The sequence below is a fragment of the Adiantum capillus-veneris genome, chromosome 26, assembly GCF_014529385.1.
Source record: "Adiantum capillus-veneris isolate H3 chromosome 26, ASM1452938v2, whole genome shotgun sequence".
Taxonomy (NCBI): Eukaryota; Viridiplantae; Streptophyta; class Polypodiopsida; order Polypodiales; family Pteridaceae; genus Adiantum; species Adiantum capillus-veneris.
In genome coordinates, this window is record NC_140956.1 from 93678944 (window position 1) to 93694785 (window position 15842).

The following is a 15842-nucleotide window of genomic DNA, read 5'->3' on the forward strand; positions in this document are numbered from 1 at the left end:
GCGTTCCTAGTACGTAGGTACTAACAGTCGGTGTTTGCTAAGACGGTTTATGGCTTCTGTCTGTTTTGCAGGCGTAATCGAGGGCGATTACAATGCTTTCAAGAGGGGGGTATGTCACAAAGTGATGACGTGGCTGCCAGAAACCCTAATTCTATTGAAACCCTAACCCTAAAACTAGAAACCCTAATTTTGTTGAGACCCTAACCCTAAAATTAGAAACCCTAATTCTTATGAATTCCTAACCCTAAAATCAAATTCTGCCCTAACCCTAACCTTGATTTGCTGACGTGGCGGGCTGACACATGGCTTGCTGTATAGACCTCAGCGTGATTTACGGAAAGCTGGGCAGCTTTTTGGCGTTGCTTTTTTCTACGCAAATTGCTGAGAAAGAGAGAGAGAACCCTCTTTGCTTTATTTTAGCAAGAGAGAGAGAAAGAGAAAGCCTCTTTGCCTTATTTATTAAAAGAAAGAGAGAGGAAGAACTTTTGCTTTGTTTTCAAAGCTTTTACTTGAAGCTTTTGATTTCAGCTTTTCGGACTCTGCTTTTAGCAACCCTTGTAACTTTAAATATGTGAGCAGGCCTCTCATAACTTAGAGCATCTGGACGCAGAGTCTTGAGTGTGAGCGCCTGCCCGCACTCTTGTACTTTGAACTCAGATTAATACAAAAAAAAACCCCGAAAGGGGCGCCTGTCTTTGGGGTTGATATCTCTAGGCACGGAACTCTGCCGGGCTAGTGTCGAATAAATTGTGAATTGTGAACTGTTTTGAAGTGGTTATTTGGTGTTGTCGTGGTAGATTCTTGACTTGGAGTGTCGAATCTGTTACAACATAACCACAGTAGAAGTCTCCACGGACAAAATCCCAAGCAAACATAGACTTTCCACGCACTTTAAAGCTCTTTGCAAAACTCGGCGAGAAATTGCAGCTCGCTGATTTCTCTGTTTTGCGCTCTGATCCGCGTGTCGATCACTTTTCTGGGGTAGCCCTCGAGCTCTCGCACCTGTAGGGTCACTTGCCCCTTGAATTAGATGAGATTCCTCGCGGGAAATCTCTCTAAATTGTCCTGTACAAGCACCCAATGCTTTCTCGAGGATCCCCTAGCAAAATTAACGATTCGAACGCTTCCACCTAACCCTCACCAAGCTGTCCAAACCTGTCCCTGGCTGTAATTGCAGGTTTTTGACCCAATTCCGCGAGCATAACGGCGCAAAAATCCCTGTAGGTCAAAAGTACACGTCAAGGACACTTTCCCTTGCGGTATGGAAGCTTTCCAGTGAGTTGCAAGTCAATTTCAGCATGCTGTAATTTTCTGTTTTGACACTGCGAGGTGGCTACTGCCTTGTACACGCATCCCAAGCCCTCTCCGAGGCTCCCCTGACAATTCCTTGCAATTTAGGTGCGAAACCCTAAACCTGCAGAAAAACACAGCAGGCTGCAATTCTCTGTTTTGGACCGTTTTGAGCGGAGCAAGCACGTCTACGCGTGTCTCAGGTGCTCCTGCACGCAATGGGACAGTTCCCCTCTAAATCGAACGAGTTTTCACGCGAGAAAACTCCGTTTTCGCATTCCTTCGCGATGGAACTGTGCGTACTTGAAGGGGATAGCAATTAGCTAATCCGGTTCCTCTACAGAAGGCTCTTGCCTTGGCAAACGCGCATAAAATCCCCAGAACTGTACATGGTCATTTGAGAAGCCCAACTACTGGGGCATTACCATATTTGCAAAGGGGAGAGAGAGATGCGGGAGAGCAAATCCTCGCGCTACATAGAGCAAGGGAGAAGACAAGCTTTCCATTAAGCTGTGAGCACCGGCACCCACTACTCATGTCACAGGACGGGCACCACGTGCCAATAGAAAAGAACAGACTGAACAGACTTTTAACACTCCAAGCTTCTGTGTTTTGTGTCTTTGCTCAAAAACCAAGGCTCACTTCTTGAGGAAAAGGCGATTCTGTCCCGGCAATGGAACCTTGAAACTGGCCCGTAGGGCGGTGGATGTTGGCTTTCACTCGAAACTTTACTTTAGACTTTAGGACACAGAGGAACTTCACGAATAGTCCTGTGGTTGGAATTCAACACTTCAAGTCAAACCACGGCCTGGCAGCTAGAGCTCTACCAAGTAGACAACGACACCCTCTTGGCCCCAACGATTGGCGCCCCTTTCGGTATTTCTTTATTCTTATTATACTTGAGAAAAACCTGTAAACTTCTACAAGCTGTCCCACTTTTATAGCGCTGAAATTTCTCTACTCCAACCCAATTTCGGCAACATAACCACCGTAGAAGTCTCCACGGACAAAATCCCAAGCAAACATAGAATTTTCGCGCACTTTAAAAAACCTGGCGAGAAATTGCAGCTCGCTGAATTCTTTGTTTTGCGCTCCGATCTGCGTGCCGATCACTTTTCTGGGTAGCCCTTGAGCTCTCGCACCTGTAGGGTCACTTGCTCTTTGAATTAGACGAGATTCCTCGCGGGAAATCTGCCTAAATTGTCCTGTACAAGCACCCAATGCTTTCCCGAGGATCCCTTGGCAAAATTAACGATCTGAACGCTTCCATATAACCCTCACTAAGCTGTCCAAACCTGTCCATGGTTGTAATTGCAGGTTTCTGACCCAATTCCGCTAGCATAACGGCACAAAAATCCTTGTAGGTCAAAAGTACACGTCAAGAACACTTTTCCTTGCGGTATGGAAGCTTTTCAGTGAGCTGCAGGTCAATTTCAGCATGCCCTTAGTGCTTTTGCACGAATGCACCCTCGTGTTGTTGGCTGGCCATGATATGCACGATGTAGGCTGTTATCCCTCCTGCGCGTTGTTCTTGCTGAAAGAGAGAGCAACGGGCTGCAAACCCTAGCACTTGTGTGCTGCAAACCCTAATGCCACAGGTCGCAAACCCTAATGTTGCAGCCTACCCATCATTGTGCGCTGCCCTACCTGCTAGAACCCTTACACATGCTCACCTCTGCTCTACAACTTCGATCTCTAGCTGGTGTGATGATACTCTGAGCTGTCCGATGGCGACCCGTGCTCTATGTGGCATTTAGATATCCATGTATCTCGGTCTCTGGATGAACCCATCTGCTAGAATGGTCAGGAAGTGATCTCTATAGTACTACCTCTTCGTGGGAAGAGGCTCTTTGGGTGTGATCCATGTCTCCCTGAACGCATCGTCAAGGAGTGAGCGGACAAGGGTAGGAAAAGCCTCTTCGCGTGCCAGCACCTGCTGGCAAAGCGAGCCATCCCAATCTGGTCTCGACTAACTGTTTTTAAGGCGTGCGTATACCCAGTGATTTGTTATGGCGCGGAAATTATGGGGCCCCACGATCAGCGTGTCCTCCACTCTCTGCAGTGCCTCGTCGCCATCGAGATGCGAATGTTACTCGAGAAGGGAGCAAGGTTGACCTCTGTAGGGACGACAACTCTCCACCACGAGTTTAACATCCCACCCGTACCTGTTTTTTGTGGGGGACAACGAGCAAGAGCTTTTGACAAGTTCCGCTCGGTTTCATTCACCTAGATAGACTCCTTGGTAAACAAGAAGCTTAAGAACCAACCGTTCAAGAAGTGGACTTGGACGACAAGAACCTAGAATTGGATGAATAAGTATATCCCAGCGGTTGATTTTAGCTCAGCCCGCTACCACGCATGGGACAAGTGGGACGAGAGGCATTTGTGCCTTGCGTTGGAGCTCTATAAGACGTTTGACTTTGAACAAGCACGTGGATACCTGTTGCAGCTCAATAGGAGCACTGTCGTGAATAGGAAAGAAGAGAGAGTTCTGGCCCTTGCGCGAGTAGGCGGACTCAAACTGGTGGATAGTTGGAGGCGCGGACACAGTATTTGCTTGCTGTGCTCCTAGTTAGAGTGTTGTTCGCTTTCGCATTTTCTGGTGTCTTACTCGGCGATTGGTGATTCTAGGGGGTGTTGGCTAAACTGATTCAACTCCACCTTCAACGATATCGACTCGTCGTTGGACCCTGAAGAAAGGATCGTTATCCTCCTTGGTGGGGAGGCTCGCGGGAAGCGGCTGCCCTTCTTGGTACGCCGTGATCTGCACTCGAGGAATGGAACCGCAGGGCACGTGCCTGTGGCGAAATTCCTCGGTGAGGTTGTACCCCGGTACTTGGGTGCTCTGCATAGGCGGATGGAGGGATAATGCCCTCCTTCCTATGCTTTTATTTTATAATCCGATCCCTTTTGAGGGAAATGACGCCATCCTCCCCAAGCGAAGCCAAATGAGCTACAAGAGCACCCAAGTGCCTTGCCCCCGCGGGGGGGTCAACCTCGCCAAAAAGGGGTTGGGAGGTTCAAAGGGAGACACCACCAACCTCAGCGGACGCCACCTGTGAGCCGACGCCCTTCCTAGCAAGTATGGCATTTCCTAGGGGAAAACCGTCGGGTTGCAAGGGCAGTTTAGCGTGGTGAGCCATAAGTTACCTGGAGGAGGCAACTTCGAAGGGAAGACCAAAGCAAGTCCCACAGAACCTGGGCCTCTGAACAGAGGTACTTAGTCGCCGCCACATCATAACTAGTCAGCGAGATGGGTCTCTCAAGGGCACTGCCCTAAGAGTGTAGATAATGCTGGCCTCTTGGGGAAGCAAAGCCTCACGTAGTCCAGAGGAAACTAGTGACAAAAGCGTTTGCCCTAGGAACCTGGGTGCATAGTCCTGGTTGTTCTTCTTGTGCACTTTTTTGGTGTATGAGGGGAACAGCCGTGAGTGCCCAACCCGACTCTTAAAACAAAAATGATGATTTGTGGGCGCTCTATCTATGCCCAGAGAGATGGTGATAGCCCTGCCGCCCATATTGCAACGACATACATCATGGTAGGTGTGACTAGAGTGTCAAAAAGCCACCCCTTGGTACAGGGCTCCTGGAAGTGGACCTGATGGCATGTGCGCTCTAAGGTGGCCAGCGCTGCATATCCTCGTGTAAGCCGGTCTTGGGCTGATTGGGTCATGGAAAATCTGTCAGTGGTGTTCGTAAAAGTCACCCGCAAGGATACATATGAATCAACCACCTCGACCTGCCCGCCTGCTACTGCTGTGAGTACTCGTGTCTCAGAAACTAGAATGATATCATCATCATAGAGCATAATATAGACTGGTATACCTGCTAAGTCCGATCCCTCTCCGCTTGCCTGTAGGATGTAATGTGAGATCTCGTCGATGTAGAGACCAAATAGAGTCGGGGAAAGGGGGCATCCTTCTTCACACCAATGGTGCTAGCAATGGGATCTGATATTCCAGTTGGGCATCGCACTCTACCAATGACGTGTGCATACAAAGAATGGATGGCCCATATCATCTCAGTTGGTATCTGTAGCTCCTGAAGGTGCTGAGAGAGTCTCTCTCTGGGGATGGTGTCAAAGGCTTTGCGGAAATCCACAAAGCAGCAATAGAGTCTCCTCTTCCGTGCTTTTGCTCCATCGATCAAGGCAATGAAGCATGAAAATGTGGTCGATAGTCGAGAAAGTGCGTTGAAAGCCTACCTGTCTTGGTGCGCGTAGCCCTGATGCCTGTGCATATGTGCTAAGCTTTGCCTCAAGAACTGCCCCATACAATTTGGCCAATGTGTGACCAATCATGATAGTCCTGTAGTTCCCTGGATCCAGGGTGTCGCCAGATTTGTGGACAGGCACAAAGGTGTGCATAGTCCACTCCTCTGGTAGTCCCTCAACCAAAGCGCAGTTGAAGAGACGTGCTATCAAGGGGGAGAGAGTGTTTGCATATATCAGGTGCTCACTCTGTAGTCGAGTGTGATCTGCTGAGCGGCCATGCTGAAAGCGTCGAATGGCCCTCTCCACCATACTAGATGCGAAGAAAGTCGAGGTGATAGGTTGGGGATCAGATGGATCTGGGATTAGTGGTTGCCCAGGTATCTGGTATAAGCGCTCGGCATAGTCATGCCATATCTGGGGTCCTCCAGGGGGGTGGTGGGGTGTGGCTCTCTCAGAATCCTCCATGCTGTGGCGCAATCTGTACTCCTGAGAAGGTGGTAAAGCTTAAGCTCCTGCGCCTCCTCGAAGGCCCACCAGTTACAGCGTTGATGGCCTTCATCTATCGCCTAACCTCACTCTCGGTGATCTCCTCACTCTTGGTGATCTCCTTAAAGGCTTGTCGAGCCTGTAGCTCTCTGTAAAGATCTCTGCACTCCCCGTCGTACCATCGGTTATGGGGCATCATCCTAGAGGGTGGGGGTCGACCACTATGGGTAATGTGTGGTAAGCAGTTGAGGGCTGAGGTGTGTAAAACTGCAGAGACCTGGCTAGTGAGTGTAGAGAGTGGTGTGTTTGGGTCGAGAGTGTAGATCCCCTCCTACATGTGATGAGTAAACTCTGGCTAGCTCATGTGTGAAGTGTATAGTGGTGTGTGGTGTGGGTGGAGGTGGTGTGTGTGAGATAGGTGAGCCAGTGAAAGAGGGGGTGAGATATGCGTGGTCAGCTCCAACCTCCAATAGGTAATGGTGGGATGGTGAAGGATGTGAGCTGCTTCCCTAAAGCCGATGATGTAATCCACTGTACTACCTCCGTTGGCTACTGATGGAGGTATACAAGTCGAGCCGTCGGAAGATGGCCATTGCACCATCCTGTTATAAATAACGAGACGATGCTGTGATCCCAGGCGAAGTAGGTGTCTCCCATATGGTGTGGGTGTGGTGGTATCTCTAGAGATCCTCTCTGTCCCTGTGTCCTCCATGGTGGAGAGTAGTTGTGGGTCGTTGAAGTCGTAAATATCACACTGTCTACTTCGTGTCCTGGTGTTGAAATCCCCCGTGAGGAAGACTTCACCCAGTCTAGAGTACTCCATTAGCTCCTTCCTGAGACAAGCATATGATGAGTGTGTATCGTTGTCCTCCTCTCCTCTGTGTGTATGAACCTCCTCTGTCTCTCCTTTGCCTGTCTGTGCAAACCTAGATCTGCTGGGTGCAAAGTAGCAAATGGCAATGTAGAGGATGTGCTTTTCTAATAGTGCAATCCGTATCTATATGTAGCGTGCCTTTGGATTGCGGGCTACTATCTGTATCCTGCTATGAAGTGAGGGGCGATAGAGGACGGCTACTCCGCCCGATCCTTTGGAGGTGTTGTGCCGTGTACACGTCCTGTGTGTAGACTCCCACTGATAGTGTCCCATAGGCCGCGAGTCCCTATGCTATGGCCTTGTCATCAATGATGACTTGACCATCTCTATATGAGGCCCTCTTCCCCTCCTTGCGGGCTTGGTGTACTCTAGGCATGCATGTGCGCCGGTGTGCCACTTGCATGGGTGTGAGATCGTCATCTAGGTAGATGGGCGGTTCATCAAGCCCTCTCAAGATCACCCTCTTGCGAAGGAAAGTAGTCCGTGCTTCTTTGGAGGAGAAGTGTAGGATGAGGGCTCTCTTCCTTGTAAGATCTTTACCCGCTCTCCAAGCTTTGATGAAAGGGGGTGGCTCCCCTTCATTATAGCCGAGTTTCTTGCATAATGCCTTTCCATCAGACTCGGGGGTGGAACCTTCCTTTTCCATAATGCCCGTGACGTGGATGTTGAGACGTCGGGCTTGTCTCATCTCCTCCTCCTGAAGGGTCGTGTGCACAATGAGGAGTTCCTCCTTTTGTGCCTCCTCTTTTGCCTCCTCCGTGATGTTCTTCTTCACTACCTCGACCCACTCCTCTTTAGTGGCTTCTAATTTGTCCTCGATGCTAGTGGTCAAAGCCTTGATGAGTTCCTCTTTGAGGGCTTCCTTTGTGTCCGTGATCATCTCTCCTTCTTGGGGGGCGAGAGATGCGACCGAGGCTTTGAAGAGCTCGATTTTTTTTCTCATGTCCTACCTCTCTCTGGTCCATTCTTCTCGCCTCTGCCATTCCTCCTCTTGTTCCCTCTCCATCTCCCATCTCTCCTTCTCTTTCTCCCATGCTTCTCTTTCTTTGTGGTAGGTTTCTCCCTCCTCGAGCTTGGAGAGGCGGTTGATTACGGTGTTAAGTGCGGAGTCCGTCATCCTCTTCTTTTCCTTGATTGTGGCATGTATCTTGTTGTCCATCTTCGACATTTCTTCCTTTGTTGCTCCCTTTGCCACGTCGAGGGCCTCAATCTTTGCTTCGGGGGGTGATCAAAGTGATCAGGATGATCAAGGGGGGGGGGGGGGGGGGGGGGGGGGGGGGGGGGGGTGGGGGTGGAATGTATGTATGTGTATGTGTGTGTGTGTGTGTGTGGGTTTGAAGGGAGATGTGGGCGTGTATGTGTGTATGTGTGCGGGTGTGTATGTGTTTGGATGTGTGTATGTGTATGTGTGTGTGTGTGTGTGTGGGTGTGTGTGTTTGGATGTGTGTGTGTGTGTGCAGCAGGGTTGAAAGCGGAGGGTTGGGTGTGTGTGTGTGTGTGTGAGAGAGAGAGAGAGAGAGAGAGAGAGAGAGAGAGAGAGAGAGAGAGAGAGAGAGAGAGAGAGAGAGAGAGAGAGAGATGATGATGATGTTGTATTTACGTCCTCGGGGGCCCAAAATGACCCATGGGACCACAAAAACAAATCTACAAGAGGCTCCCCTCATGTGTGTAGAGGGGGTAGTGGGCTAGTAGCTTTCTTGTGTGTTAGTGTTGTGTGATGATCCAATACTTTGGCAAAGTAGATGCCTAAAGCAACTGGGGAGGGGTGTGTCCGAGAGAGAAGCTCCTCAAAGGTGACATCTCCTTGCAATAGCAGTGGGAAATCAGCACGGATGTGTGCGTATGTTGGGCACTCGATGGTGACATGGGCCTCGCTTTCCACTTTGTTTAAATTGCATTGTGTGCATGTCCTTCTATTTTCCTTAATATTCAGCCACCCTCCCGTTTCAATCTTGAGCATGTGTGATTGCGTCCGCATCAAAGTAATGGCCCGTCTTGCCCGGTGGGACATAGGTGTCCTGATATGCATCTGGGTGTCCCCAGTCTTGTAGGTCTCCGAATATCGTGTATTGATGTGTTTGCCGTAGTATTCAAATTTGGACCTGTGTACTGCTGTACTCCATCTAGTGTGTAGGGCTTCAAGTATGCTTCTGTCAAAATTCAGCCCATGCTCATGTTCAGTGCCTTCCTCTATGTGCATGTCCACATGGTCTCCCACATTCCATCTAGAGAACCATTTCCGTATGTCTTCTACGAGACTGGATGTGAGAAATTTACTCTTGTATTTCTTTTGCGGTTTACATCCGGCTTGCCATGCCATGTGGGGTAGACGGATCTCCGGCATCATCTTAACTTTCATGAGGTATCTGTGTACCCTTTGTAAGGCTTGCATTTTCAAGGGTCTCTTGCCTGTCTCCAAAAGCATCACTGAGTATGGGGTGGTAGTTTTGATCCCCATGTGTCTACATAGGAATTTTTTCTGTATCTTTTCAATGTCATTCCAAGTGCTAGCGGGGATACTCCCCCCCCATACCTCTACACCGTAAAGTATTGTTTGGACCACGCATACATCAAATGCCAAAGACTTGATTTCCCATCGCCTTGTGACACTTTGCTTGCACATGTTCTCAAATTCATAGTATTTCGCTTGTCTTGCATCAATTCTGTTTTGCGCGCAACTTCCCCATGCATGGTTTGAAGGTACATAGATGCCCAAGTACTTGAACCTCTCAACCGCTTGGAGTGTTTGCCCGTCATACGTGATGATGGGCTGATTCTCATTTCTACATGTGTGGACTGACATAACCTTTGTTTTGGCTACATTGACTGACAAGCCCGTTGCATTGCAAAATGCATGTATTGCATCCAAAAGTTTATGTAGAAGGAGTGCCTTGTAGGCAAAGAGAACCACATCGTCGGCATATATGAGGAGCAGAAGCGTGAAAGTACCAATGCTAGGGTGATCTCCCCCCTCTCCCATAGCCTTGTTAATGAAATCATCAAGCTCATCTATGCATAGTCCAAAAAGCGTAGGTGACAAAGGGCATCCTTGTTTAACTCCCATAGTTCTCCTGAACTCTTGTGAGAAACCTGTGTTTGTCTTGAGTTTACATCTGACCTCTTGGTAGAGGCGTCCCACTGCTGCCCTGAGATGCATATGAACTCCCAGAGTTTCCATACGTGACCATAGCCCTTGACGGGGTACTGTGTCAAACGCTTTCGTGAAGTCCACAAAACAACAATAGAGGGTTTTGCCTTTTAGCCTGGTTTCATCCATCAAGACCCGGAGTGTGATAAGGTGGTCTATCGTGCTGTGGCGGGCTCTAAATCCTGCTTGTCTAATGGCACGTTTCCCGTTATTTTCAGCCCATGCTAAGATCTTTCTCAATAATGCTTCCAAATAGTTTTGCCATACATGAGCTCACCATGATGGTGCGATAATTAGTGAGCAAATTGTGGTCACCTCCACCAATCTTGGGGTAAGTATTGGTTGATTGCTTGATTCATTATATGGTGTATCCATTTCTTAGCCTCAATACCTGACCATTTCAGCATTTCAGAAGTAAGATGTAATGTGTCAGCTGCTTTCCCATTTGCCAGGCTTTTGAGGCCTTTAATGACTGCCTGGAAGGTGATGGGCTTTGGATGTTCGGCCTGAGCCCCTATGTATATCGCCTCTTGAGTCCCCGACGGGGCATACAAAGTTTGTACATAAGCATACATTTCGTTTAGGCTGAAATCTCGCATCACATCCCCGTTCTTCCCCTTCATGTTACGCCAACTCTTTCTTGAACCTGCAGAGGTCTAGTTGTTCTTTTGAGAGTTCATACATGCGTCTCTTTTTCCTCTTGAGTGTATTGTATTCTCTAGCAGCCCATTCCCATTCAGTTGAGTGTTGTGCTAAGCCTCTCATCTTGCGTTTGGCCTCCTTGCATTCTGCATCAAACCAAGGATTATGAGGTAAACCCTTCCTAGTCTGTTTACCATTTTGATACTTGCCCATAGTAATTTTTGCCGCTTCCTCCATTGCATGTTGGAAGATCTTCCACGTCTCTTCAATGTCACAAGGCATGTTCCGGTCAAACAGTAAGCTATCTAAGAGACTAACATAGTCCTCTTTCTTCGTGAGTTGCATTTTGTATGACCAATTCGGTGTATTCATTGTGTTGACAATATGCATACTGGGCATGTGTAGGCATATATGAATTGGGGTATGGTCGGAGGTTGGTAGCCTGCAACCCACTTCAAAACTATGGACCAAGTCCAATGTATCGTATCTCACCAAGGCATAATCATTTGTACTCCTCCCATGATTTGCCATGTAGCAAGTGTATGATCCAGAGTGTACAAACTTATCTGCACCATTCATGGCTACAAGCTGCATTGAGTTCATCATACTTATCATGGCTGACCCCTGTGGATTTATGATGTTATCACTTGAACATCTATCCCACATAGAACCAAGTATAAGTTCCCCATTCTTATCCGCAGGGTGCATTGAATGGTCTGTCAATTGTACCTGTGTGTTTCCAATCCGGGCATTCAAATCCCCAAGAAGGACAACTGCTCCCTCTTGTGCATACATTGCAATGTCTGTACATAGGTCAGCAAAGGGGTCATTTTTGGATAGCCGGTTTGTGTCATAAAAAGGTGACTCTCGATGCGGGATATAGCATCCTGGAACAAAGATCAATCCTTTTGATGAGCAAACCTTAACCCATATATAGCGCTTGTGGTCATCGATCTTGCATACCTCAACCATCTTTTGAAGCTCTTCCTTATACATTACAGCTACACCTCCGTGTCCTCACATTTTGGTACCATTCCACCATATGGAGTGCTTGATATATCCACTAATGTCCGGCAGCCTGCATGTGTTTTGTTCCCATGTTTCCAATAGGAAGAGTATGTCAGCTTGTGGTAGAATATCCACCAGCCCTTCTTGCTTATGCCATGGAAAACCTCTACAATTCCAGCTTGTAACCTGTATGGTCGTGATCCCATGGGTCGCGTGTCCGTATGCATTTTTAGGCGGTGATGCTGTTTTTTTTTCCTTGAGACGTTCCTCATATGCTTTCCTTCTTGCTGCCTGTTGTGTCGGTGTTCTATCTTCACTTACATAGTACTGAATGCCTTTCAAGTAGAAGCGTACAGTTTCCAAAATTATGGCCCTTTTGCGAGCATCCAACATTGTGCATACAACTGCCCTATGAGCATCAGTCTTCTTCTGACCCACTCTATGTGCCCCATATACCCCTGCATCTTGCATATCAAGCTTTTCTGCTAACAGGGTGGTAACGTCTACGTTCAATGACATGACTATTGCCCCCTCAGGTTCTGGCATGCCTCGTATCACAATGTTTTGGGATCTTTTCTCCCTTTCCTTGTATTCGGTAGAATCCTCATGCGTATACATACTCTCATATGTATACGTCTCTCTTGTCTTGTGTCCCATGGTCCTCTCTTGTTTCACTATCTGTGCCCAAGATGGAGGAGACCCCTCGGGTGCATCGGTTACATTATTGGTGACCTGTGTTATGTGACTGCCTTGTTCCAGCACTTGAGTTTGCAGTGTTTTCAGGGTGTCTTCTTGTTGTTGAAGCTGCAGAGCTTGCAGTGCAATGGTATGATCCAACTCTTGGTTGCGTAGTGTCAGGTTCTTGATGTCTTCATTTTGGCGTGAAATAACCTCATTCTGTTGTCGTACCCGTTCTTGGATAGACAGTAGCAGTCCCCAAATGTCCTGTGTAGTACATGTGATCGTCATGTCCCTTGAATCCTTGGGGGGCGTGTCCTTCGGCATTGATTTAAAAGGCGATGAGCTCACTGTTCGACTGCTTCTGGATACCCTTTGATTAATGTGGGCTGATTGCATAGGTGGGGAATCATGCGGCAGTGGCTACATGCAGGAGAGAGAGAGAGAGAGAGAGAGAGAGAGAGAGAGAGAGAGAGAGAGAGAGAGAGAGAGAGAGAGAGAGAGAGAGAGACTTTGTTGTTTTGCTAGATTGTATGAATGAAGTTTTAGTCATTGTAGGTACAACACTCGTGGTTTTTGCGAGGAGGGCTGACACCTTTGTGTATGAGCCAAGTTCTGGTATGACACACTCAAATCCCTTAATCTGTATGAGTTCGTGAAAGACTAAGGAAGATGCGACGACTGACATGCTTTATTTGTTTCAAATATGAAGAGTCTTTGTGTGTGGCGTTGGTTTCCATATGTAATAATCTTGACACATTAAAGCGTTTTTAATCTGTTTTTCTTATTGATATGAAATGCTTTTAAAAGATAAGACAACAAAGTCTAAAAAAGATTAGCAAAATGCAGCGTGTGCTCGTGTCCTCTGTGTGTGTGTGTGTTTGACGTGCACCCACATGCTAGCTTACATTGAAGTGCTCTCTCTTTTTTTTTTTTTACATTTCTTTCGAAAAAAGGAGGCTGGTTTTCCTCACTTGAAAAGTCCCTTATAACGCTCAAATGGTGCTGATTTTGAGAGCAAAGTACAAAATTGTTAAGAAAGTAGGCTCAAAGGAGAAACTGAGAAAAACTATCACAACTGAGTCACATGAGCATAAATTCTAGAAGTGGAAAACTGGAAGGGAAAAAGCCTCTTCTAAAGAGAGTATAAACTTTCAAGTCTGAAGTGCCCTGGCCACCTAATGGAGGAGAGATGATGGCAGCCACTTGTGAAAGAAGAATGGTAACAATGTTTGATGTACAAGATGCTTGATATAAAAGAACTTCAAAAGATGTTAACAATGTTTGATATAAAAGAGGCTAGCTACCGAAGACAATTGCTCGACGTTACCAGCTAACATCCTCTGCAAGCATGGATTTGAGGAAGACCAAGTAGAAAGTAATAGTTGATGACAAAGATGCAGGATGGCGCATCACTTGAAAATCTGCAATGAAGGAAGAAACCATCCGGACACTAAACTGGAGCACCTTGGTAGTACTTTGGCTCTGCGGAACACAATCCACTTACTGAAGGTGAACGCACCGTGTAAGCAAGCACCAAAACAAAGAATGAAAAAAGGAAAGAAAGAAAATGGGAAGTCAGCACTCATGGTGACTCCTCAACTGAAATAAAACCAAAAAGAGGAGAATGTAAGGAAGGAGGGAAGAAATCACTCATCACAAATACAACCCTCAACTCCAACACAGATGTACCCAAGAACACAAACAAAGAGGCAAACGAGAGGAAAGAGGAGGGGGAAGTGGGAAGAAAGCACTCACCACAAACACAGACTTCAACTTTGGCACAGACACATCCCCAAGAGTACAAATGCATACACATAAAGCAAAACACTACCCCACTATAAAGACTAAGCCCCACACACCCACTATACTCACTGACCCATCCAACAAACGCACACACCCGATAGCTAGTCTTGACAGCACACACACGCCCACACAAACAGACCACCAATAGATAGCAAGAACAAAGATGTAACCAAGAAAGGGGAAAAGGGAGCGTATTTGATGTACTTGTCCAAACCAAAGAGAGCACGTTCCTTATGATCCTTATCTGACTTACGCAATTGAACACCAAGCTGCAAAATACGATTAGAAAAAGACATAACAAGAGTCCCATTTTGCTTGCGATCTCGCCAATCTTCCTTCAACCAATCAAGGTACTATTGTGGCATAAAACGCTCTTTGAGGTTAACTTGGAAGTCAACCCAATTGTCAGCGCTGCTTAAAAACACTTCACAAACTTAATCACAATTCAATAGAGTCGACACAACCCGGCGTAGTTCCATGCCCAGATGTATTGGCCTCAAAGTCTGGCACCCCTTTCAGTATTTATTTTTATATTAATGATTGAGCAAAATACAAAGTCCAAGGGTTCTCTGCTCAGTGCTCGTCAGCAAATCTGAGTGGAAGAGAGGCCCTAGGTACATATTTATAGGCCCAAGCCCTTCTCGAAAGCAGTACATGGAAAGCTTCAAACTCAAAAGCATCTGTTCCTTTCAAAAGCTGCAACGCAGCTAGCGTAAAATCCGATGTAGATTGCGGACGTTTCTATGGCTTGCCACGTCAGCAGCCAACGCGTATTGTGGATGTCCATAGGGCTTGCCACGTGAACAGCCTCCACGCAATACTTTATTTATTTTTGTCCCTTGGGCCCCAGCAGACGGGACCCCATAAGTTGGAACAACTTAATCGTTCAGGGTTTGTCTGGGTGGACATGCCATGTCATCATTTTGTGACATACCCCTCTCTTGAACGATTCAGGAGTTGACGAGTCATGCGAAACGGGGTTTTGCCATTCACTCTGGCAATTTGACCTACCCCACAGATGAAATCATGATGCAAAGAGCCGAACAGACATCGACAAATGAAAGTAGAAAGAGAAAGAGCAACCCAGAAAAGAAAGATGCACGACCCAACCTTATTCCTCAGGAGCGGGCTCGCTACATCAGGGAAGGGAAGTGCTTTCGATGCGGGGAAACTGGACATATCTTTGCGAAGTGCCCTAAAAAGGCACAAAAAAAACAGAACGACAAGGACGACGAAAGGCCTGAGAGTTCGAGGGCAGCTGAGGAACGTGGACGAAAAGACAAGATGAAAACAGGACTGGTTCCAGATTGCATGGGTACCGATCCCAGTACGTTGGACAAGAGTACAGAACTTTGCCGAGCTTGGGGCAAAGTGAAAGACCAAGAAGCCCTGATCTTCTTCGATGGAGGAGCCAAGGCCAGCTTCATTTCACCAGAATTGGCGGCGTGGCTCGAGATCACTCCCGATCGGATGGGACCACTTGTGGAGGCTGTTCTAGCGGCACCCTGCAGGGACGTAGCCATTACACCTGTCATTGGCAAACTTCGGTTGCATTGTCAGGGGTATTTGGGGCATGAGGACTTTTACATAATGCCTTTGGAAGGTTGTGATGTCCTCTTGGGAATTCCCTGGTACCACAAGGACAACGTTGTGGTGTCTATCGGGCGAGGAAAGCGACATTGACCATAGAGAAGGGC

At 47.5% G+C, this 15842-nt stretch overlaps 2 protein-coding genes across 3 annotated transcripts in view; one reads left to right on the forward strand and one right to left on the reverse strand.

The window, feature by feature from the left end:
• LOC147423829 (SNF7 family protein) overlaps positions 1–15842 on the forward strand; it is a 137528-nt gene that overhangs the window by 46113 nt on the left and 75573 nt on the right. The window contains exon 2 of one of the 2 annotated variants that reach the window (XM_086502043.1): positions 12898–12957. In XM_086502043.1, the coding sequence (XP_086358169.1) occupies positions 12898–12957 (60 nt within the window). Of the gene's footprint in view, positions 1–12888; positions 12958–15842 lie in introns of both variants that reach the window. The other variant, XM_086502044.1, reaches the window with a different exon arrangement.
• LOC147423830 (uncharacterized) lies at positions 6450–8021 on the reverse strand. The gene has a single exon (XM_086502045.1). The coding sequence runs from the start codon at positions 7804–7806 to the stop codon at positions 7150–7152; it is 657 nt and encodes a 218-aa protein (XP_086358171.1). The 5' UTR covers positions 7807–8021; the 3' UTR covers positions 6450–7149.